Genomic DNA, 26,631 nt, shown 5'->3' on the forward strand with positions numbered 1-26,631 from the left:
TTTTTCCATCATGGGAATGCGGAGCAAGACGGATCCGTTTTCCTTGACACAATCTGGCACAATAGAAAACGGATCTGTCCCCCATTGACTTTCAATGGTGTTCATGACGGATCCGTCTTGGCTATGTTAAAGATAATACAACCGAATCCGTTCATAACGGATGAAGATGGTTGTATTATCAGTAACGGAAGCGTTTTTGCTGAAGACTGCCGAAAAGCGCTAGTGTGAAAGTGGCCTAATGGTGAAATAAAGATAAGGCTCTATTCACACCATTGTATTTTTGTTCCACATCCAATCCCCATTATTGGTGGATTGGATGCGGACCCCTTCATTTCAATGGGGCTGCAAACGATGCAGAGAGCACACTGTGTACTGTCTGCATCTTTTGTGGCCCCATTGAAATGAAGGGGTCCGCATCCAATCCACCAATAATGGGGATTGGATGTGGAACAAAAATACATATGTCTGTTCTGCTGCTAGGGTTGCCACCCGGCCAGTAGCTGACTGGCAAGGCTGGTATTTTAGTGGCCCTGCCGATACCGGTAATTTTCCTGTACGGACTATAACTAATGAGCGCTTCCATTGCAGAGCGCTCATTAGTACAGCTTTTACCTCCACCGCCACTTGTGTTAATAAAAAAAAATAAAAAATTACCTCCTCCATTTGCTCGCGCTGTAGGGAAAGCTCACTGCTGACTGGGAGCTCAGGACAGGACCTGTGAGACGTCATCACGCTGGAGCGCCGGTCCTGTCCTGAGCTTCCAGTCAGCAGTGAGTGTTCGCAGCAGTGCGAGCGAATGGAGTAGGCAAGTTCTTTTTTTTTTTTTTTTTTTTTTTTGGGCAAAAGCAGATATGTGGACATTATTCTTACTGGGGGCACAAATGGGGGCATTATTCTTACTGTGGGTACTAATGGGGGAATTATTCTCACTGGGGGCACTAATGGGGGCATTATTCTTACTGGAAGCACTAATAGGGGCGTTGATTTTTACTGTTGGCATTCAGCTCGGACCTTCACCTTACTGCAGACCCAGGTATGTGTTGGCCATTAATACAACTAGTTGAGTACCCCTGTCCTAGCGCAAGTAAGCCTGGGAGAGTCATTTGTACAGATCATATGTAGATCATAGACTAAATAACAGCATACAATGTCAATCAGCTGCTTCAAAGGCTAGCAAGATATTGTCATGTATTAAACGATGCATGGACTCGCAGGACAGGGATGTAATACTACCACTTTGCGAAGCTTTGGTGCCGCCTGTGGAAAGGAGACATGAATAAAGGGGTTGGCCACTTTCTGGTTACTGTTGATTAATGTATTTGTAAGATGACTATATGGCACTTGCTAATATAAACCTTGTCGATAACCTGCACAATTTTCTATATTTCATTAGTCTTTTATGCTGTCCACACAGAGGTCTTGCCCATAAGATGGCCGCTCACGGAGGGTCATGTGACCAGACACATCACCGAGCCTCCTCTTTTCAAACACGCTGCACCTGCTCTAAACTCCCAAAAGTGGAAGTGCAGGTGGCAGGTGCAGTGTATTTGAATGGAGGAGACAGCAGTCAGCACAAGGTTATTTGCCTGATCACATGAACCTCCATCAGCAGCCATTTTATGGACAGGACATCATAATGACATCAGAAGACATTGGGGGAGACTTATCAAGAACGGCATTATCCCCTACACCACCGAAGGTTGCACTTAATTTATGACGAGGTACAATCCTTGTCCTCCAGCAGTCCATGCTTGTAGCTGGTGTCGATTTTAGTCATCATTTATGCCAGAGAACTGGCGTCCGATACATCTGCTGGGACTGATAGCCCAGCCCACACTACGCCCCCTTGTGGCAAAGTCAGTGGTAAAATAGCATTGTGCAAATGGCATTTAAAAGGTTGCAAACCCAGGAAGTGCCATACAACTATAGAACATTAGCAGATGAGTGACAGACTGCTGAAACCAGTATGTCTGTGACTACTTTATACTGCCTTCAGTGAGGGTTCCCTTAAATCAGCACAGGCTACAGCTATGACAGTGTGAAACATAAAGACATAGGGGGTCATTTACTATGCTGAAATACGCCTAAATTAGGCGCATTTCAGAGGCAGATATCGGTGCAATGATTAGTTGCGCCGTTATCTGTGACTTTGCCCCGCTCACGCCAGGTCTAAAATTGTGGTTGTGGGTGGGGAAGGGCCAGTAGGCCTGTCTCATTTACCATTTTCTACGCCTGTTTTAGGAATAGAAAATGGTCTAAATGTAAGACAGCTGGATGCGCCGAAGTTATGTAGAGGCCTGCGCCTTTTCATAACTTCAATGGATCCACCGCCAGTTTAGGACTTCATCAAGACCAACGTCTAAAACGCTGGTCTTAATAAATGTGCCCCATAATGCTGTCAGTACTAATCATTAGAGTTGAGATCGGGCAGAGACACACAGCATTATAAATCATTGTGATGCCATATGGTCCAGTCAAAGGAGCAGAGTTTACTATGGGAATTCATGCTCCCACATGGAGCGTGTTTCACATCTGAAAGTGGCCTAATGAAAACTCCAGGATCATAAGACGTCTTGTAATACCTGCAGGCACAACCCCGGCAACCTAGTGACACAGCGCAATCTCCACTCGGATGCGGGACCATGGTGCTGGGGCGTAGAGAGCAAAGTAACTGTGCACGTAGTGCTGTTTGTAGCACTTTTTAAACTGGCTTACAGATTCAAATTCCAGGAAAAATACATTATGAAATCCCCATAAATCCCCATAGACAATGAAATATATTACTGCACAACACAATGGATAGAAATGTTAGAATTATTCATAAAATAAGTTTCTTTTTAGAGTCAATAAATATAACGAAGCCGCTGCCAGGAGTCCGCACGGGCGCATCAGGCTGAGTCTAGTGCGCACGAGCGGGATCTGGCAGAGGGACGGGAGGATTGCGGAGGCGGCGCTGAGGTGAGGAAGGCGGCACTGTAGACGGAGGGCGGCGATTAAGACAGGGAAGGCGGCGCTGGGCACCAGATGACGATGGGTGCGGCCAGGTAGGTGATTGACAGGTTATAAAAACCAGTTTTTTGGGCTAATAGAGCCACAAGCAGGTTTAATAAGGCCAGCTTAAGATTCATGTTATTAGTACGGACATGGGCATATGTTTAGGTTATAAGGGTAAAATCTCATGACAGAATCCCTTTAAAATAGCTAGAGTATAAAACTCATTGCCTTTATTAGTGGGGTCGTCTCCTTGGCTATATTTATACTCCTCTAAATGTTTCTTGCACTTATTGTGTAAGAAATGATGGCTTATTCATTATGCAGGGTGAATCGTGCTCCCGGAGAGTCAGCTCAGCGCTGTAACACATCGCAGTCTATTTTTATCTAAGGTCTATTTCTGTCATTGTTCAGGGAGGCTGTTATTACTCAGACCTCAGGTGCCTGGAGCTAGCAAGATGCCAAGATCCCTAAAGACGCATACAAAACATTTACAAACAATTGGGCCTCATGAACGTGACCATGTCCTTATGGAGGCCCGAAAAATACTGATCCGCAAAATAGGGACACCTTCCCTGTGCAATCTGCATTTTTCTCACCCCCATTACTAGAAATGACTATTCTTTCGCAATACGGACAAGAATAGGACATGTTCTATAATTTGCGGAATAGACACACAGATGCGGACAGCACATGGATGACATCCGTGCACTGTTTTATGGCGGAACTGAATGGGTCTGTGTGCAAGCCACAAAAAATGCGGATCAACCACAGATACAAAATACGGTGGTGTGCATGACGTCTAAGGGCCCATGCACACGACCATATCTTCAAACCGCATCTAATCCGCATTTTGAGGACCCATTCAAATCAATAAGGGCACAAAAGATGCGCGCAGTGCAGTGTGCGCTGTCCGCATCCTATGTCCATCCCACGGCCCCACAAAAAAAATAGAACATGTCCTATTCTTTTAGCTTTGCGGAGAAGAACAGGCAGTTGTAACATAGTGCAAGACCTGAGGAAGAGGAAAATGCGGGATGCACACAGCCGGTATCCATGTTTTGTGGATCCGCGATTTTTGGACCGCAAAACGGATACGGTTATGTGCTTGAGGCCTTAAGATGATACTCACACAAGGGTTCAACTACAAATTAAACAGTAGGGAAGATAAACTTACCAGGTACATTAATTTGTATAAAATATATAGTAAACAGGGCACTCAAGGAAACCGTGACCATGTATTGGAAGCAATTATGAGCTTTATTAATAAAACAAATATAGTTGATAGATAAAATGATAAATCACAATTAGAGATGCAATACAATGAACTACAGATAAAATATAATCGACAGATAAAATATAATCGATTGGCCAGACCAATAAATAATCGATAATCCGATCTGATATATCTTCGGTCCAATACTTATGAACATCCGAAAAACTTATTGTCATCCGAAAAAACTTATTGTCGACAAGTCTGCTCGTTTTATCGAGACCACAGTCATATGACTTACAATTGTTCACTTTGTCACGGCGGCGTCCCGCCGAAGCAACGTAGGTAGCGGCACTCGCTACTGAATAGCTTGCAAGCGAATATAATCAATTACCTTTGAGTCGACCAAAAATTCGTCCGATATTATCACAAGAGTCTTCAGATGTACTCACTCCCAGGATATGCCCTTTGATGTTTGTAGCAATATTCAATCAGGAGGTTAGCAGCGGCTCTCTGCTCAGTTATGGTCGTTTCATTGGTAAGGTAGGTCTCTCAGGCTTTCTGAGTTCAAAGCCCCTTTCAGCCTCAAAAAAAAATTTGGTGCTACACCCCATCTTTGCACTGAGAGACCTACCTTACCAATGAAACTACCATAACCGAGCAGAGAGCCGCTGCTAACCTCCTGATTGAATATTGCTACAAACATCAAAGGGCATATCCTGGGAGTGAGTACATCTGAAGACTCTTGTGATAATATCGGACAAATTTTTGGTCGACTCAAAGGTAATGGATTATATTCGCTTGCAAGCTATTCAGTAGCGAGTGCCGCTACCTACGTTGCTTCGGCGGGACGCCGCCGTGACAAAGTGAACAATTGTAATTCATATGACTGTGGTCTCGATAAAACGAGCAGACTTATCGACAATAAGTTTTTTCGGATGTTCATAAGTATTGGACCGAAGATATATCAGATCGGATTATCGATTATTTATTGGTCTGGCCAATCGATTATATTTTATCTGTCGATTATATTTTATCTGTAGTTCATTGTATTGCATCTCTAATTGTGATTTATCATTTTATCTATCAACTATATTTGTTTTATTAATAAAGCTCATAATTGCTTGCAATACATGGTCACGGTTTCCTTGAGTGCCCTGTTTACTATATATTTTATGCTCTTTTGTATTGAGTGAGTGGTCTCAATCTACAGGAGCACCTGGTGCCGTTTAGGTGTTCTTAGTGCGACATCTTATCTATTTATTTATTTACATTAATTTGTATGTCGTGACAACCATATTTTTTCTATAAAAATACTGCACGTCTATGATAAAGTTGCCACATTACATAACTCCTCTTTGTGACACCCTTTTAAGACATTTTTCAAAACTGTTAAGATAAGCGTGAGAAGTGTTTAAAGGGGTTGTCCAGCTTTTTTGGACATTTTTTTTTAGCTATTGTTAGCAGCGTGTTGTGCCCGTAGAAAAAATAACACTCACTCGTACATACTAAATGGGAAACACTGTGTAACACTGACATGGAAAAGGACTTTTAGTGACCAGCAAACTTAGGCTACATGCACACGACCGCCCGTGTGCCTTCTGCAATTTGCGGAACGGAACGCCCATTGTAGAAATGCCTATTCTTGTCCGCAAAATGGACAAGAATAGGACATGCTATATTTTTTTTGCGGGGCCTCGGAACGGAGCAACGGATGCGGACAGCACACGGAGTGCTGTCCACATCTTTTGCAGCCCCATTGAAGTGAATGGGTCCACACTCGAGCCGCAAAAACTGCGGCTCGGATGCGGACCCGAAAAACGGTCGTGTGCATGAGGCCTTAACTGTAGAAACCAGTGTCAGGCAGCTGCTGCCAATGCCAATATAATCATGGGGTGCATCAAAAGGGTGGACTACACTACCCAGAAAGATTATCAAAATTAGGGTTATTCACTTTAGAAAAAAGACGACTGAGGGGAGATCTAATTACTATGTATAAATATATCAGGGGTCAGTACAGAGATCTATCCCATCATCTATTTATCCCCAGGACTGTGACGAGGGGACATCCTCTGCGTCTGGAGGAAAGAAGGTTTGTACACTGCTGCCTCCATGATCCTGTCTGATGATCCCTTAGGGCGCGCACCCTCAGCTCTGTCCTCTTAAAGGGCCAGTACGCGCTCTCCTAAATCCTTCCTTAGCCAATGGCTGAGGGTCCCTGGTTAAGTTGCTTCCTGATCCTGCAGAGACCAAAAGCAGCCGAGAATGGAGAAGCGGGACTGTGGATTGTAGGCACCACGTCTGGACAACCCCTTTAAACAACAGATCTAGCTGTTTCTATAAATCCTACTGAATTTGCATGGAGTGGCAGCATAAATGATAAAGTACACTATTTAAAAAAAAAGTGTAAGACCAAATAAATAAATGTATTACAAATAAAATGACTGTACAGAAGAGTAGATCTAAACCCACCATATTTTTCGCTTTACAAGATGCATTTTTCCCCCCAAAAGTGTGTGGGGGAGAATTGCAGGTTGTCTTATAAAGCGAATACTAGTGAGTGCTTCCATTGCAGTAGGTGCGGGGAGTGAAGTGCTGCTAGCTCTGGCTGTATTTACTGTTCCCTGGTCTTCTCCAGGCCTACACTGCACTTTCCTGACTGCGGACAGCATCAGGACTTAGTGTGCGCACTATGACCTGACACTGTGTGACATCACATCACAGTGCAGAGCGGGCCCGAAGAAGACCAGTAAGTCTATTTAGTTATATTTCTTCTGATCTTAGGTCTGATTTAGGGGGTCTGATATTGGAATCTGATATGGCGGTCTGATCTGAGGTCTGATATGGGGGTCTGATCTGAGGTCTGATATTGGGGTTGATCTGAGGTCTGACAAAGATTGGGGGTCTGTTCTGAGGGCTGATGAAAAATACATTTTTTCTGATTTTCCTCCACTAAAACCTAGGTGCATCTTATAAAAAGAAAAATATGGTAAATAATTAGATGTAGCCTTAAAATAAAAATTACTTACCTATATCAACAACGAGACTGCCTGCCTTTTGCTCCAGCAGAAACTGTCGGACTTTTGGCCATGCTTTACTCTGCACTTCATTGAAGTACGGAGCTGTGCTTTCATACACACTGTGCACATGCTGATTCTCCAGCTGGGCAGCTTCATAGTCCATGCTAGAAAAGACCAACAATAATTAGTAATGTTCACCTCTGGTACTCTTCAGATATGTCGAGTATTTCACGCAGAATATGGATAGTGTGCAAAAGATGGATTTCTATAAATTTGCAGATAATGCTATCCCATAATCCTCCACACTCAAGACCAATAAATCTGGCTTTTATTCTGTTTGAACAATAGGTGCACAATAAAATTTTTTAGAAATTTGCTTTAATTCATTTAAAGCTATCTAAGACTGTGATTACATTGCATCCCAGCTATACATTTGCAGACATCCCAACCTGCAAAAACTCATCTCAGGGAGGTGCACTTCTCATTTCAGGGAGGTTTTCTTATTTTATTTTTTTAACGAACTTTTTATTACATTTTCCAAACATATGCAGTATCTGCACACTTTGCTCTATGGTGTGGAGGACTGGGCTCATTACCCTGCCCCAAATTATCATATTTATGTATATGATTAAAGCATCCAGGGGGGTGAATTTAACACTGGGGTAAATTATATAATTAAAATGGAGGGTTAAATGTGTAAATGTATTTAAAAAAAATACATCTCTCTCAATAGTTATATAGCTACTGAATGAGACAGAAGGAGGGATGCCTTTAACATATATATCTCCTTGAGAAGCCAATTTGACCCTAAAGGGTTAATTCAACCTGTAATCTAAACTCTGTCCTGTCACTTCTCTTATCTCTCTGCTCTGCTATCTGACTGAGATAAACCTGTCTGGGAGATATGTGAGATATTGTTTCACATGCGGGTGTCAGGGAGCCGCTATCTAATAGCGGGAGACTCCCTGAACCTCCGGGAGAGTTGAGATCCCTGCATTTAACACATGCACCAGAGAAATCTCCTAGCGTTTACACTGAACATAACACCCCAATGTATGCCACTGTATAACACACAGAGAAAGAACTTGTCCATAGGAGCGGCCATTGCAGAATTAAACTGAAGGCACAAGTACCAAAAATCAAGTTGCTACAACAGTAGATAGATTGAAAAAATACAGGGGACAAGCAAAAAAAGAGACCATTATTAACAAAGAGAGAGAAAATGGAGAGTTAGTTTAAACTAGTTATCTGTCTTAAGGGGACTGTCCAGTCATGAGCTCAAAAATTAAATAGATAAATCAGTACCTTGAGATAAGGCGTACCTGCAATTTTCCTCAGTGCTTACACATTGACTGCTTTTAAGCTCAGCTTCAATAGGGAATAGCTGTTATTTTAGCAACACTGTCTACAGAGAATCTGTGGTAATCTGAGACTGTGAGGGATGAGACTCCATCTTTGTGTCTACAGCGGCCATTTTACATTGTATGACCTTTTTTGAAGTTGAGAGATCAGTGACTTTTTGTATGCCAGTATCTGCAGACAAGGGAAGGGAAGGAGTAACTTTGCTATTCTCGAGAAATGGAGACTGCTTGGTGTGCTATATCTCTACTTCCTCTATTCTGATAAATTTATGTCTCGCGCTTGTATAGAAAGTCTGCGGTTAACTGACATTTTACACCTTCTGCTTCGTAAGCATTTCTATATGTCCAGATGTTTTCATGTAAAGTGTGTGGGTGTATAACCAGAACTGGCCCCAATGTGGTATAAGTATTTGCTTTTCATAAGTAATAATCAGAGACTTGTTTAGATACAAACTTGATGTTTGTGTTATTCAATTCTCCCGAGTACTCGTTACCTATTTGCCATACTAATTTGGAACTCAGCATAAATCAGAGAAGGGGTCTTTGCCCTGACAATTCTTTGGCGCCAAACGTGGGGCTTGACCAGTGGACTCTTGACCCTGCAGTTCCGGCCACGACGGGAGAACTGGACTCACAGATAAAATATACAGAGCTGTAAGGTAAGAACTTTATTCTTACACAATATATCTTTGTTTCCCGTATCTTCAACCGGGTCCGAGGCAGCAGGTCTATTGAAGTCTTTCTGATGGTCAAGCCTATTATGGTAAGAACCTATTTATGCTGAGATATGGAATTTGATTGGTCTTGGGAAACATTTGGATTGGTCATTGGTTTTGTTATATATGTCTTGGTTGTTGTTTGGATTTTGTATTGTATCACATAAAATGCCCGTAGAGGAAATAGTGAACCGTGGAGTCCTCTGAGAAAGTGTTAAGACAATATAGAGTTTTCCTATCTGTAATATAGTTGATACACTAACAGGAGATTAGTGAGGAAATTGGCTATAAGGAAGCAGATAGATGGGTTGTTGAAATTTACTGTAGTTTCTACTACAGATTTCAGACATCTGGTAGAGAAATTCTTAACACATAAAAATGGGCAATACACAGAGTATACCTGAGGGGTACAAATTAGCCAAACACATAGTCGAAGAAGAAAAACAAGACAAGGAAAAGGCAGATAAGGTGCTACAGAAGGCGGGTATGAAACATGGTAATTTAGATTCTGAAGTTTGGGAAAGGTTAAAAAGAACACATAGGGGTTAAATAAAGGATCAGGATTGTGAGGAGGTTGTGGAATGTTGGTGTCGGGCAGCAGAGAAAGTGAAGAATGAGCAATGGCCAAGCGTAGTATTTGGAGGAAATATGTATTATGATACCAATGTGAAAAAGGATGACGTGGACGGACTGAAAGACAAAAAGTGTCCAGTACCCTGTGCCCCACCGCCCTCTTATCCGATGGTCACGGATGGCCCAAGATACAGGACATTTGGTGTTTGTAGAAATCAGGACCCTGACTGGACTGAGACATGTAGAGTTTGTGGGGCGCACCGAAGCCCAGACCACGGACAGGACTGTACCCAGTGACTATCAGAACAAATTTTATTCCACGACCACCAGCACCACCACCAGTTGACGGGGCCATAGACGGAGTAGACAGGGCAGACAATTAGGCTCCCCAAGCCCCACCAGTGAGAGGTCAGTATGAACAACACATACTGTCATATTTACCTTGGAGTCCTAAGGATCAGATGGGACTTTTAGGTAGAATTCCTGACCCACTGACAAGACCTATGCCTGCCCACCATATGTTACAACAGATACAAGCCATATATAGGGCAACATGGGCTGACTTAAATGACTTAGTGGCCTTAAAAATGGGAGAATCACCATATAACCCTCTAAAAGAACAGTTACTGGTTGAAATAATAAAAACTGACCAGTCCTCATGGTCTGACTGGGAAAAGGCTGATGCATCGGGCATAGAATATTGCAGGATTTTTGGCAGATGGGCCAGGACAAAGGAAGATGACAGTGCCCGTAGTTTAAAAGACGTAGTACAGGAGACTAAAGAAGACGTAGTGGCATTTGAGTCTAGAGTACGGACAGTGTGGACAGACATGGGTTGGGTTACCACTGGACATATGGGACAGAAGTTACTGACATCCACTTTTATGGATGTACTGAGACCTACCCTCCAGACAAAACTGAACGCATGTACAGTCAGGTCCATAAATATTGGGACATCAACACAATTCTAAAATTTTTGGCTCTATACACCACCACAATGGATTTGAAATGAAACAAACAAGATGTGCTTTAACTGCAGACTGTCAGCTTTAATTTGAGGGTATTTACATCCAAATCAGGTGAACGGTGTAGGAATTACAACAGCTTGCATATGTGCCTCCCACTTGTTAAGGGACCAAAAGTAATGGGACAGAATAATAATCAGAAATCAAAATTTCACTTTTTAATACTTGGTTGGAAATCCTTTGCAGTCTTTTACAGCCTTAAGTCTGGAATGCATAGACATCACCAGACGCTGGGTTTCATTCCTGGTGATGCTCTGCCAGGGCTCTACTGCAACTGTCTTCAGTTCCTGCTTGTTCTTGGGGCATTTTCCCTTCAGTTTTGTCTTCAGCAAGTTAAATGCATGCTCAATCGGATTCAGGTCAGGTGATTGACTTGGCCATTGCATAACATTCCACTTTTCCTTAAAAAACTCTTTGGTTGCTTTTGCAGTATGCTTTGGGTCATTGTCCATCTGCACTGTGAAGCGCTGTCCAATGAGTTCTGAAGCATTTGGCTGCATATGAGCAGATAATATTGCCCAAAACACTTCAGAATTCATCCTGCTGCTTTTGTCAGCAGTCACATCATCAATAAATACAGGAGAACCAGTTCCATTGGCAGCCATACATGCCCACGCCATGACACTACCACCACCATGCTTCACTGATGAGGTGGTATGCTTAGGATCATGAGCAGTTCCTTTCCTTCTCCATACTCTTCTCTTCCCATCACTCTGGTACAAGTTGATCTTGGTCTCATCTGTCCATAGGATGTTGTTACAGAACTGTGAAGGCTTTTTTAGATGTCGTTTGGCAAACTCTAATCTGGCCTTCCTGTTTTTGAGGCTCACCAATGGTTTACATCTTGTGGTGAACCCTCTGTATTCACTGTGGTGAAGTCTTCTCTTTATTGTTGACTTTGACACACATACACCTACCTCCTGGAGAGTGTTCTTGATCTGGCAAACTGCTGTAAAGAGTGTTTTCTTTACCAGGGAAAGAATTCTTCGGTCATCCACCACAGTTGTTTTCCGTGGTCTTCCGGGTCTTTAGGTGTTGCTGAGCTCACCGGTGCGTTCCTTCTTTTTAAGAATGTTCCAAACAGTTGTTATTGCCACGCCTAATGTTTTTGCTCTCTCTCTGATGGGTTTGTTTTGTTTTTTCAGCCTAATGATGGCTTGCTTCACTGATAGTGACAGCTCTTTGGATCTCATCTTGAGAGTTGACAGCAACAGATTCCAAATGCAAATAGCACACTTGAAATGAACTTTGGACCTTTTATCTGCTCATTAATTTGGATAATGAGGGAGTAACACACACCTGGTCATGGAACAGCTGAGAAGCCAACTGTCCCATTACTTTTGGTCACTTAACAAGTGGGAGGCACATATGTAAACTGTTGTAATTCCTACACCGTTCACCTGATTTGGATGTAAATATCCTCAAATTAAAGCTGACAGTATGCAGTTAAAGCACATCTGGTTCGTTTCATGTCAAATCCATTGTGGTGGTGTATAGAGCCAAAAATGTTAGAATTGTGTCGATGTCCCAATATTTATGGACCTGACTGTATTTCTTCACAAGGTTTGTGAAGCAGCTGGTTACCTAATATAAATGTTACACCACCTAAGAAGTAAAACATGAAGTATTGTTCTCTGAAATAGACAATGAATAACATTATCAGGTTCAGTATAGTATTAAGCCACAGAAAGCAAAATGATGCCAGGAAAATGAATAGAATATTATATTACGAGCTTTTACCTTCAGAATGGCCTTTATCTGGCATCAAGAGGATGTCATTTATGTAGCTGGTAGGATGAAAGGACGATTATCATTTCCTTTTCATCACAATTGCTGTTTAGCTTCAAGGGCACTAACTCCTGTAGATCTCATTTCTTAATGTCCTGCAGAGGGTAAAGTGCCCTGCTGATCAGCTAACGGGTGATCTTCAATCTGCCAAACTTTGATAAGAGATTATGGGGGTTTTCATTTCAGAAACATTTTTAATTTCTCTTTCTTAAAAAGGATAATTGGCCCAACATGTAGAGAAGAATTTAGACCTTTACTTTTATTTTATCGGGAGGTTTATAAGTATTGTACACTTCATCATGAAATCAATCACTCGCAAAGTACTGGAGGTCTATGAGGTTCTCAAAAAACCTAGTGTGCTAGCAGACTGTCATACATGTTATCTACCTGCATACTGTGCAGCTCATATGATATATTCTATATACTATAGAAAAATAGTGTCCAAGGGCAGGAATTTGGTTAAAATCTATATCATGGTTGATTCTGAATACCACTTGGATGAGATGTCCAAGATGTGCTCCATTCCCTTAAACTCTACTACCAGAGTGAAAAGGCAGAATCAGAACAGGGTATGGATCAGAAAGTCCTCATAATGCTGACCTCTGGGCAACATTATCAAAAAGTGTAGGACCCCATTTAAAGGAGAACTCAAATTATCACACAAAGCTTTAAAAGGGTTTACCAGCATCAATATCTCAGTGGGGTCTCACCCTCCACCGATCTGCTGTTTCAGTGTTGTGGCTTCCTCACAGTATAACAAACACAGTGCTGAGCACTGTATATCGGCCATGCTTGGCATTGCAGCCCAGGCCCAATCACTTGAGTCAGACTGAGTTGCACATAGGCCATGTGACGTCACTGGCCCAGGAAGAGGCCACAGCACTCACTGGAGCACAGCGGTCTCTTCAAACAGAGGGGTGCTAGCAGTCAGACCCCACTGATTAGATAATATATTGAGGAAAGGTCTTCAATATTCTACTCCCTTTAATATGAACATGTGTGCATGTTTCTGGACTTCTCAGAACTGGAGATGTGTACTGAAGGTAAAAAAGTAGTCAAGTGAGGCCGTACTGGGCGACAGTTAGGGGAGGCCGTCATGAGGGGTTTTGGCAGGAGGGGGCCAGCGGTGATAGGTTTAAGTAGCTGTAGGAATTGCGGTGGGTGGAGTTAAAAGGGGGTGGTATAGGGAGGTTATATTAAGGGGAGGAGTGTAGGAGCCATTTTAGATTTTAAAATCTGAGGAGAAGAAGCAAACTCCCACCCTCCCTCCCTTGGTGAAGGCCTTAGGAGATAGGTGGCGGTTTGGGTTGGGGCATGGGTTGTTATGTGTTGTACGTGTATGTTATGTCGCGGCAGTCGTGGCGGTGGGAGGTCCTCGAAGTTGGTGGTAAGGATGCTTCAGGTGAATGGGAGGGCCTCAATGGTGGGGCTGGACTCCCATGGTTGGACAGTTGGCTCGGATAAAAGGCGTCCGTCAGGTGGTCTCCGAGCTGGTGCTTTACGGCTGGAGGCAAGACGGATGTGCCAGTTTTTTGGTGACTTGTGTTTTAACGAATTTGGGGCTTCAAGGACCTCCCTCGTCATGGGTAAGAAACTGTAATATGATTTATGGTTTATTGTATTTATGTTAATAAACGGCTGCTGTGGCCATTATTATCCAACTCTGGTCTCTGTGTCTTATTGGGAGAGTTAGGGTAAATGTGTGGTCAAAGCAGTACAATAGGGGCCCCCGAGTGAATAGCCAATAACCCACTCATGTAGCTAGATAATTTTTCAACTTTCTGATGCACTAGCTAGTTTACAACTACCCGGACTGGCAGCTTAAAGCAAAATTAGGTCAAATGGACTTTAGAACTGATATCCCTTTAACCACCTCCCGACCGCCTAACGCAGGGATGCGTCCTGCGGGCGGCCGGGTTATTCTTCCTAGACGCATCGGCGCGTCATCTCGCGAGACACAAGATTTTCTATGAACGCGCGCACACAGGAGCGCGCGTTCACAGGATCGCAAGGTAAACGAGTTCATCTACAGCCTGCCAGCGGCGATCATTCGCTGGCAGGCTGTAGATGCGATTTTTTGAACCCCTGAAAGGTATATCAGACGCTGTTTTGTTAACAGCGTCTGATATACCTGCTACCTGGTCCTCTGGTGGTCCCTTTTGCTTGGATCGACCACCAGAGGACACAGGCAGCTCTGTAAGTAGCACCAAGCACCATGCTACACTACACCCCCCAACCCTGTCACTTATTAACCCCTGATCACCCCATATAGACTCCCTGATCACCCCCCTGTCATTGATCACCCCCCTGTAAGGCTCCATTCAGACGTCCGTATGTGTTTTGCGGATCCGCAGATCCACGGATCCGCAAAACACGGACACTGGCAATGCGCTTTCCGCATTTTGCGGATCCGCACATTGCCAGAACTATATAGAAAATGCCTTTTCTTGTCCGCAAAGCGCAGACAAGAATAGGACATGTTATATTTTTTTAGCGGGGCTGCGGAACGGAGCCACGGATGCGGACAGCACGCGGAGTGCTGTCCGCATCTTTTGCGGCCCCATTGAAATGAATGGGTCCGCATCCGAGCCGCCAAAACGGCGGCTCGGATGCGGACCCAAACCATGGTCGTGTGCATGAGGGCTAAGGAGAATAGCAGAAACTCCTAATGCTGGCCATACATGTAATGATTGCGGAGACCCTCAAATGCCAGGGCAGTACAAACACCAAACAAATGACCCCATTTTGGAAAGAAGACACCCCAAGGTATTGGCTGATGGGCATATTGAGTCCATGAAAGATTGAACTTTTTGTCACAAGTTAGCGGAAAGGGAGACTTTGCGAGAAAAAAAAAAAATCTATTTCCGCTAACTTGTGCCAAAAAAAAAAAATCTTCTATGAACTCGCCATGCCCTCACGGAATACCTTGGGGTGTCTTCTTTCCAAAATGGGGTCACATGTGGGGTATTTATACTGCCCTGGCATTTTAGGGGCCCTAAAGCGTGAGAAGAAGTCTGGAATCCAAATGCCTAAAAATGCCCTCCTAAAAGGTACTTGTTGGACTTAAGGCCCCTTTGCGCATCTTGGCTGCAAAAAAGTGTCACACATGTGGTATCGCCGTACTCAGGAGAAGTAGGGCAATGTGTTTTGGGGTGTCTTTTTACATATACCCATGCTGGGTGAGAGAAATATCTCTGTAAAATGACAACTTTGTATAAAAAAATGGGAAAAGTTGTATTTTACAGAGATATTTATCTCACTCAGCATGGGTATATGTAAAAATACACCCCAAAACACATTGCCCAACTTCTCCTGAGTACGGCGATACCACATGTGTGACACTTTTTTGCAGCCTAGGTGCGCAAAGGGGCCCAAATTCCAATGAGAATCTTTACGATTTCACTGGGCATTTTTTACGCATTTGGATTCCAAACTACTTCTCAAGCTTTAGGTCCCCTAAAATGCCAGGGCAGTATAAATACCCCACAAGTGACCCCATTTTGGAAAGAAGACACCCCAAGGTATTTCGTGAGGGGCATGGCCAGTTCATGTAAAATTTTATTTTTTGTCACAAGTTAGTGGAATATGAGACTTCGTAAGAAAAAAAAAAAGAAAAAAAACATTTTCCGCTAACTTGTGACAAAAATTAAAAACTTCCATGAACTCACTATGCCCATCAGCGAATACCTTGGGGTGTCTACTTTCCGAAATGGGGTCATTTGTGGGGTGTTTCTACTGTCTGGGCATTGTAGAACCTCAGGAAACATGACAGGTGCTCAGAAAGTCAAAGTGCGTAAATTAATTTTTTTGCACCATAGTTTGTAAATGCTATAACTTTTACCCAAACCAATAAATATACACTTATTGCATTTTTTTTTTATCAAAGACATGTAGAACAATAAATTTATAGAAAAATTTATATAGAAATGTAGTTTTATTTGAAAAATTTTACAACAGAAAGTGAAAAATTTCATTTTTTTGCTAAAATTTCGGTCAATTTTGATTAATATCAAAAAAAGTAAAAATGTCAGCAGCAATTAAATACCACCAAATGAAGGCTCTATTAGTGAGAAGAAAGGGAGGTAAAATTCATTTGGGTGGTAAGTTGTATGACCGAGCAATAAACCGTGAAAGTAGTGTAGTGCAGAATTGTAAAAAGTGGTCTGGTCATTAAGGGGGTTTAAGCTAGGGGAGCTGAGGTGGTTAAATGGTCCACGTTATGAGAACTCAAATGTCCAAAAATTTTAGATACTATAGGGCTTGCAGTGGCCAGTGTGGATCCATTTTGGACTACATGTACAGAATACTGTATATTAATACACATACTTTTCTCTTCACATATATTTAACACCATTATCATTCTGATCCATCCTTATGAGATGCATTACTAAAACATAAAGGGGTTATCCAAAATACTTGGTCAAGCCCTGCAAAAGCCTAAAATAAAAAAAAATCATCTTGTACTCACCTCTTTCTACAGTGGCATTCTCTGTGCCACTAGTCTGGTCCTTTTATTACTGCTTGTTTACAAACTGCGGTGGGGACATGCCGGTATAGGACATGTAACTGCTGCAGCCAATCAGTGTCCTCAGACTGCTAAGGACAGTGGCTGGCTGCAGTGGTCACATGCCATATAGCAGCATGTCCACACTGCAGTCTGTAAACAAGCAGTGATATGAGGACCAGACTGGTGGCACAGAGAATGCCACTGGAGACAGGCGTGAGTATAAGATGATTTTCTTTATCGTAAAAGGGTTACCTGCCCCACTGCAGCCAATAACTAGCTTCAGTGGTGCTGGGTCTCTTGCGGAGACAGCACTGCTGAAGTCGGTCATTGACTGCAGGAGAGCATATGATTATGCCAGAGAGGAAGTAAAAAAGCTACTGTCACGCTTCAGTGTGGGAGGGAAACACCACATCGAGCATAGGAGGGAAGGGGGGAACCGGGAATCAGGCATGAGAACTAGGGAAGGAAAATGGACACCTCCTAGTGAAAACCCTAACCAAAATCCTAACTGACTACCAGTATGAACAGACCCCAAAGGTAGGTGAGTTCATACGCAGAAATACCTAGAGTCCTATCAAGTCCTATAGGACCCTGGTACTAATGGCAGGGACAAGACTACCTGGTCATCCAAAAGGAAGGACGAACAGGAGTCTACATCAGGCCTGATACAAGCAATAGTGAAATGCAACACACAGAACCCAAACAAAATACAAAAGGGAAAGGAAAGACTTAACTTCAAAGGAGCAATGGAAGCACCAGGAACTCAGCTGAGATCCAACCACAATCTATCCAAAGGTCCAAACAGAAGCTATAAACCGCACAGCATTGTGGGAGAAGCAACTATAAATAGAGAAGGTTAAATGACCCTAATAGCCACACCTGGGGAAAGAAGGTGTGGCAAGCACCAGAAACAACACAGAAGTTATTTGATCCAAACGGAAAACATGTAAGATCAAGCCACGTGTTGCCAGTCTAGCCGATTTCCTGCCACATGTCGCGGGAACGACACATGGGAGCCAGCATGCAAGACTGAAGTGGAGGGGCAGGTAAGTATGAGTCTTTCTATAGCAAAGGCAGACTGCAGGCACCTGTGAAAAGTTATTTATTCCCGGATAACCCCTTTAAGCTGTTGCAGGGCCTGGCTGCGATTATTTATTATCTTAGATGAACCCATACAACCACTTTAAAAATATTGTTTATGGATATACAGTATATCTGTAGAACAACCATAGACCTATTGCACCCTGTTGCAATCCTAAACAAAAAAGGGAAATATGGAATCTTCTTTTCCTAATACATCTATGTATTTGCAAGATAAATGCATGCATGCCTAAGGGTAGGAACCAATGGGACATGATATGACACTACCTGGTTGACCTTGTGGCTTAGATGTCTGTGAGAAATCTAAGTGACAACATCTGTTCAGAGGAGCATGCTGACCCTTCAACACAAACCCTGGTAAAAAATACTACACAGTTGAGTCACATTATTATGACCACTTCCTACTTTTGACATTGGTAGCACATGCGGGAAATCTTGTGTCCTGAGCTGGCTTGGTGGGTATATAAGGTGTGCGATAAGCTGTCTGCAAACATATCCATCCTTGCTGTTATAGGTAAAAGGGGCAATTTATCAGAGTTGCAAAAAGAGATTGGCTTTCAGGCCAAGGGTGGCAGTATTTCTGAAACTGTGTGTCATGAAGGGTAGAGAACAGAAGAGAACAGTGCACACTGTCCTACCTACTTGAACGATCCACCCTAAATGCAGCCCACAATATGGCAATGGTCCCTAAATTGAATAAGTACAAGGGCCTAAACCTAATGGGGTAAAAGAGCAGTCAGACAGAAAGAAGTCAAAACCATACAGGCAAAACCAGGTCCTGTTCAGAATCTAAAAGCTAAGTCAGAAACACAGCAGAGTGAAACCAGGAGATAATGTCAGAGACAAAGTCTGCAGGCAAAGTCAGAGAAACAGGCAAAAAGACAGCAATCAAGAGTAACAGAGTAATCACAGGCAGGAAGCATGTGCAGACTGGTTGGTTTGGTGTCCCTGCTCCTTAACAGGTCAACCAGCCCAATTTTCAGTGGAGCTGCTTGTTGTAGCAAAACAGCAACAACACCATAGTGCAGCCAGACTTGCCGTGGAAGGGAAGACGAGTAAGTGCAAAACACTGTGCAGTTTGTGAACTGTTTGCAAGCTACTATGATGAAAGTGTATTATGAGTGGACAAATGACACCATTGTGAATAAGCGAGATGGAAAATGCGGAGCACAACATGCCACTGATGTGAGAGGTGAACGTTGGCTACAAAGGTGCGCAAGGGTGGACGACTCGCTATAGTGGAGCAGCTCACCAACAAAATGAACCAGGGGGCTACCAGACGCGTATCTAAAACAACAGTTTGGAGAACTATACTGTGTATGGGGCTCCAAAGTAGACAAAGGTTACTGCACCTTTGCAAACAAAGCTATATCAGCAGAAAAGGCTTCAATATTCACTCCAGTTTCGGAACTGGACCACCACTAATTGGCAAAGGGTTGCCTTCTTCGATGAGTCACATTTTCTGCTTCATCAAACAGATTGACGTTTCTGTGTCAGGTGAGAAACATCAGAGAACAAACAGCCTGCAACCATTGCTGGAAAAACACAAGCTGGTGATGGCAGCGTTATGGCCTGGGGAACCATTCATCCATGTGTAAGGCATTCTCAACCGATTTGGGTATGGATCCATCCTTGCAGATCACGTACACCCATACATGTTGACTGTTTTCCCTGGGGTGGATGGGATTTCCAGCAAGACAATGTGACATGTCACTTGGCTAGAAATTCCGACATTGGTTGAAAGAGCATGACCAAGACGTCCAAGTACAGCCTCTAATTCCCCAGACGTGTACCCAATTGAGCACCTGTGGGACCACCTCGATAGTCATATTCACTCTATGGATCCTCCCACGATCTCATGGGTGGCCGTTTGGACACTGAAGGCAGCCAAGACCTCTCAGAAGCCATTGTCACAATTGACCACTGAGGGATTAACTGTCCATGATTAAAGGGAACCTGTCATGTGGATATTTGATTATAATCTAACTAATTATATACAATCATTAACTACTAAAAAGTACCTTAGATGTATTCACTTACTGGTGTGACAGATGGTTACCTCATAATATACACACAAAGATGCCGCATGCTAATGAGCTGATTTAAGTCCAGAGTGATGTCATTGAGTCCAGCGTATATTTAATTCAGAGCTATAGCCACTCCCCTGCCCAACTGCTGCTGATTCATATGGAAAATAACTGTCAATCAGCAGCAGGTAGGCGGGGAGAGTCAGAAGCTCATGAATATTCATGACTCATCATTATGAGCTGGAGCTTTTCAACACAAGATGTTGTCAGATTGACTGGGTCAATTAAAGAAAGTGACCCAGCATTTTGCTAAGAGAATCAGTCACTTGTTTATGTTGCCCTTAGTTAGGACACCATAAAACTGGTGACAGGTTCCCTTTAACTGCCTGCCGATCATGAGCAGGCTATGGTGCCCATTCAGCTCTTCAAGCGGTTGTTATCCTTAAAGGGAACCTGTTATGGAGCAGGAGGAGATGAGCAGATTCATATGTAGTTTTGTGGGAAAAGATTTAGTAAAACTTGTGTTTAATTCATTTCATTTCCTGCTTATTCTGGGCTTTGATGTCAAGGAGACGGTCCTATCAGTAATTGACAACCTTCCCTCTATGACTTTGTATAGAGAGATAGCTGTCAGTCACTGACAGGACCGTCTCCTTGACTTCAAAGCCCAGAAGGAGCAGGAAGTAAAACTGATAAAATGCAAGACACAACCCATTCCAGTGTGTTGTGGTTTCACCTTTGCTAGAAATTATCCAAGGGATCAAACACTGGAACCCCTAAATTCTGGAACCAGCTGAAAACCTTGTCCTAAACTGCAGTCATGGAAAAGTGGGTTCCTCTAGGTGATTTGTGCTGGATTAGAAATTCATCCCTGGGTATGGCAGGAACCAGAGCAGTAGACTCTTACTGGTTACAAAGCCTCTTAAAGGGATTTTCTGGAAGTTAAATACTGATAACTTAACCTCAGGATAGGTCATCAATATTTGATTAGCATGGATCCAACTCCCAGCATTGCCACTGATCAGCTGTATGAAGAGACCACGGTGGTCCAGTGTGTGGCTGTGCTTGGTATTACAGTCCAGGCCCATTCACTTAAATGGACTGAGCAGCACATAGGTCGTGTGACCAAAGAACATCCCCGTCACAGGCCTAGTAACAGGCCACAGTACCCAACCAGCTGTTTGGTGGGGGCGCCAACTCTGTACTCCCAGAAAACCCCTTTAAGACAGGAACGAGCAGAAAAAAAGCCTCACATCGCTTTCATTCATAACACTATTTCCCATATGACAGGCACAGATGCCATACCTTGTCTCACAGGACCAATTAAAGAGTGAAAACACATGCACTGATATGAGGATCACCTTCTAAAAGCCATCTGATATGATAGCGAGGAAAACAGTGAGGTGAAATAATAAATGTAAGTCATCTAGATTATATTGCAGTCATACATTATAGCAGGGGTTTCTTTTTTAGGTTGTGCGTCACAGTCACATACAATAAGTGATGTTCAGCAACATTACGGAAAATCTGTCAACATCACAAAACCTTTCACATACAACCCTAACAGCCAGAAGGTACAGTCCTAAAAACTGTTCATGCTCTGCTACCGGGAGACGTAGTGGCGCATGCACAGTCGCTGCTCTGGTCAACAGTATAACCTCTGTGCTTGAGTTGCTACTCAGAGAAGATTTTCAGGGCCAGGCAAGATGGCCAGCCCTCTCAATCAAGCTGCAGGGGGGACAGCCACTTGCTGCTCAGGAACTCTTTTTGATGAATGAATCAATTCACTCATCTCTAATCATAACTCTTCACTGGATCTTTAACAGCATGTAAATGGTTAATATGCTTTTTTTTTTTTTTTTTTTTTTTTTTTTATGATCTGTAAAATGAGCATGACATGTAACAGTGGGACTTGCCCTTTAATTGTCCACTGGCACAGCAGGTGGTTTCATGGATGAGCAGGCAGCTCCTTAACCACCTCAGCCCCCCTACCTTAAACACCCTTAATGACCAGGCCACTTTTTACACTTCTGCACTACACTACTTTCACCGTTTATTGCTCGGTCATGCAACTTACCACCCAAATGAATTTTACCTCCTTTTCTTCTCACTAATAGAGCTTTCATTTGGTGGTATTTCATTGCTGCTGACATTTTTACTTTTTTTGTTATTAATCGAAATTTAACGATTTTGTTTGCAAAAAAATGACATTTTTCACTTTCAGTTGTAAAATTTTGCAATAAAAACGACATCCATATATAAATTTTTCTCTAAATTTATTGTTCTACATGTCTTTGATAAAAAAAAAATGTTTGGGTAAAAAAAAAAAATGGTTTGGGTAAAAGTTATAGCGTTTACAAACTATGGTACAAAAATGTGAATTTCCGCTTTTTGAAGCAGCTCTGACTTTCTGAGCACCTGTCATGTTTCCTGAGGTTCTACAATGCCCAGACAGTACAAACACCCCACAAATGACCCGATTTCGGAAAGTAGACACCCTAAGGTATTCGCTGATGGGCATAGTGAGTTCATAGAACTTTTTATTTTTTGTCACAAGTTAGCGGAAAATGATGATTTTTTTTTTTTCTTACAAAGTCTCAAATTCCACTAACTTGTGACAAAAAATAAAAACTTCCATGAACTCACTATGCCCATCACGAAATACCTTGGGGTGTCTTCTTTCCAAAATGGGGTCACTTGTGGGGTAGTTATACTGCCCTGGCATTTTAGGGGCCCTAATGTGTGGTAAGTAGTTTGAAATCAAAATGTGTAAAAAATGACCTGTGAAATCCTAAAGGTGCTCTTTGGAATGTGGGCCCCTGTGCCCACCTAGGCTGCAAAAAAGTGTCACACATGTGGTATCGCCGTACTCAGGAGAAGTTGTGCAATGTGTTTTGGGGTGTCTTTTTACATATACTCATGCTGGGTGAGAGAAATATCTCGGCAAAAGACAACTTTTCCCATTTTTTATATAAAGTTGGCATTTAACCAAAATATTTATCTCACCCAGCATGGGTATATGTAAAATGACACCCCAAAACACATTGCCCAACTTCTCCTGAGTACGGCGATACCAGATGTGTGACACTTTTTTGCAGCCTAGATGCGCAAAGGGGCCCACATTCCTTTTATGAGGGCATTTTTAGACATTTGGATCCCAGACTTCTTCTCACGCTTTAGGGCCCCTAAAATGCCAGGGCAGTATAAATACCCCACATGTGACCCCATTTTAGAAAGAAGACACCCCAAGGTATTCAATGAGGGGCATGGCGAATTCATCGAATTTTTTTTTTTTGGCACAAGTTAGCGGAAATTGATTTTTTTTTTAGTTTTTTCTCACAAACTCTCCCTTTCCGCTAACTTTGGACAAAAATTTAAATCTTTCATGGACTCAATATGCCCCTCACGGAATACCTTGGGGTGTCTTCTTTCCGAAATGGGGTCACATGTGGGGTATTTATACTGCCCTGGCATTTTAGGGGCCCTAAAGCGTGAGAAGAAGTCTGGAATATAAATGTCCAAAAAAATTTACGCATTTGGATTCCGTGAGGGGTATGGTGAGTTCATGTGAGATTTTATTTTTTGACACAAGTTAGTGGAATATGAGACTTTGTAAGAAAAAAAAAAAAATTTCCGCTAACTTGGGCCAAAAAAATGTCTGAATGGAGCCTTACAGGGGGGTGATCAATGACAGGGGGGTGATCACCACCCTATAAGGCTCCATTCAGATGTCCGTATGTGTTTTGCGGATCCGATCCATGTATCAGTGGATCCGTAAAAAACATACGTACGCTTGAATGGAGCCTTACAGGGGTGTGATCAATAACAGGGGGGTGATCAGGGAGTCTATATGGGCTGATCACCCCCCTGTCATTGATCACCCCCCTATAAGGCTCCATTCAGATGTCCGTATGTGTTTTGCGGATCCGATCCATGTATCCGTGGATCCGTAAAAAACATACGGACGTTTGAATGGAGCCTTACAGGGGGGTGATCAATGACAGGGGGGTGATCAATGACAGGGGGGTGATCAGGGAGTCTATATGGGGTGATCACCCCCCTGTCATTGATCACCCCCCTATAAGGCTCCATTCAGATGTCCGTATGTGTTTTGCAGATCCGATCCATGTATCCGTGGATCCGTAAAAAACATACGGACGTTTGAATGGGGCCTTACAGGGGGGTGATCAATGACAGGGGGGTGATCAGGGAGTCTATATGGGGTGATCACCCCCCTGTCATTGATCACCCCCCTATAAGGCTCCATTCAGATGTCCGTATGTGTTTTGCGGAACCGATCCATGTATCCGTGGATCCGTAAAAAACATACGGACGTTTGAATGGAGCCTTACAGGGGGGTGATCAGGGAGTCTATATGGGGTGATCACCCCCCTGTAAGGCTCTATTTAGACGTCCGTATGTGTTTTGCGGATCCGATCCATGTATCAGTGGATCCGTAAAAATCATACGGACGTCTGAATGGAGCCTTACAGGGGGGTGATCAATGACAGGGGGGTGATCAATGACAGGGGGGTGATCAGGGAGTCTATATGGGTGATCACCCCCGTCATTGATCACCCCACTGTAAGGCTCCATTCAGACGTCTGTATGTGTTTTGCGGATCCGATCCATGTATCAGTGGATCCGTAAAAATCATACGGACGTCTGAATGGAGCCTTACAAGGGGGTGATCAATGACAGGGGGGTGATCAGGGAGTCTATATGGGGTGATCAGGGGTTAATAAGAAGTTAATAAGTGACAGGGGGGGCCGTAGTGTAGTGGTGTTTGGTGCTACTTATTACTGAGCTGCCTGTGTCCTCTGGTGGTCGATCCAAGCAAAAGGGACCACCAGAGGACCAGGTAGCAGGTATATTAGATGCTGTTATCAAAACAGCGTCTAATATACCTGTTAGGGGTTAAAAAAATCGCATCTCCAGCCTGCCAGCGAACGATCGCCGCTGGCAGGCTGGAGATCAACTCTCTTACCTTCCGATCCTGTGAACGCGCGCGCCTGTGTGCGCGCGTTCACAGGAAATCTCGCGAGATGACGCACGGATGCGTCCAGGAGGAATGAATCGACCGCCTCCAGGACGCATCCGTGCGTTAGGCGGTCGGGAGGTGGTTAAAGGGATTCTGTCACCTCTTTTTACCCTATAGACATGCACGGCTAGATCACCGCTATCATGTCCCCAATATACCTGTCCCATATCTCTGAGTGGTTTTATTGAGTGTAAAAAATCATTTTATATACATGTAAATCAGCCTGGTAAGGAGCCCAAGGGGCTGCACTAGCCGTTCTGGAGCCCAGCCACGCCCCCTGTGAAGGAGCCCAGCACCGCCTGTATCCACGAATCTCCTCCTTGTTCACGAAGTCAGATCGCTGTAATCTCGCAGTGGCTGGGCTCCAGAACGGTTAGTGCAGCCCCTTGGGCTCCTTACCAGGCTGATTTACATATATATTTTTTTACACTCAATAAAACTACTCACAGATATGGGACAGGTATATTGCGGACATGCTAGCGGCGCTCTAGCCGTGCATGTCCGCATCTCTATAGGGTAAAAAGAGGTGACAGAATCGCTTTAAAGGTTTTCTACAGTTTCATTAACCCATTTTTTAAGCACCCTGTTAGGCAATTCTGACTGGGAGTTCTCTGTTCAAGATACTCGTGTTCTGGACAGACAGGAGAGCAATTACGAAGCGTGCCTTTACCTCTGGAGGAACTGTCCGGTCCTGCATTGCACACACAATCTATTGATATCAATGGGCACCGTGTAATGCTTCCGTTCGCCTGTGGAGGTGCTGCAGCGAAACTGAACACTTACTGACAGGTTTCCCCACACAGTACAGCTGATTGCTGAAGGTCCCAAGGAATACTTACTAATCAGCTTACTAAGGGACCCTTCTAACTCATAGGCACTAACAAAGGGGAGCAACCCTATCACAATCAGGGTCTAGTATCTATGCACAGTTTTACAGATTACTTCCCTGAACTTTTTTATCACTATAGCATGCAGTCAGCAGAGTGACTAATAGGTTCACAATACAGAATGCAGAAAGCACAATTAGTCTTTCAGCGCAGCTTTTAATTAACATCTTCTGGATGTAGGTCTTTCAGTCGCTAGGTGAAAGGTGAAGAGTTTACCAAGCTTGAGCTACAATAATGTTGTGTCTTTGCTCGTGTCATTTTCTATGGGTGCCATAAGCTTTGTTTGCACTCATTATTTCTATCTCATCAAGCACTATAAATCAATGTGGGCAAAATGAATGCATGAATGAGAAAGGCACAACAACGCCTACATGTCCATCA

General features: G+C 43.3%; 1 protein-coding gene across 1 annotated transcript in view; it reads right to left on the reverse strand.

Moving 5' to 3' along the window:
• Nucleotides 1-26,631, reverse strand: part of TRMT9B (tRNA methyltransferase 9B (putative)) — a 73,991-nt gene that overhangs the window by 26,557 nt on the left and 20,803 nt on the right. The window contains exon 2 of the mRNA XM_040420545.1: nucleotides 7,234-7,388. Coding sequence (XP_040276479.1) covers nucleotides 7,234-7,387 — 154 coding nt within the window. The 5' untranslated portion in view covers nucleotide 7,388. The remainder of the gene's footprint in view (nucleotides 1-7,233; nucleotides 7,389-26,631) is intronic.

The sequence above is a fragment of the Bufo bufo genome, chromosome 2 (assembly GCF_905171765.1).
Source record: "Bufo bufo chromosome 2, aBufBuf1.1, whole genome shotgun sequence".
Classification (NCBI taxonomy): domain Eukaryota; kingdom Metazoa; phylum Chordata; class Amphibia; order Anura; family Bufonidae; genus Bufo; species Bufo bufo.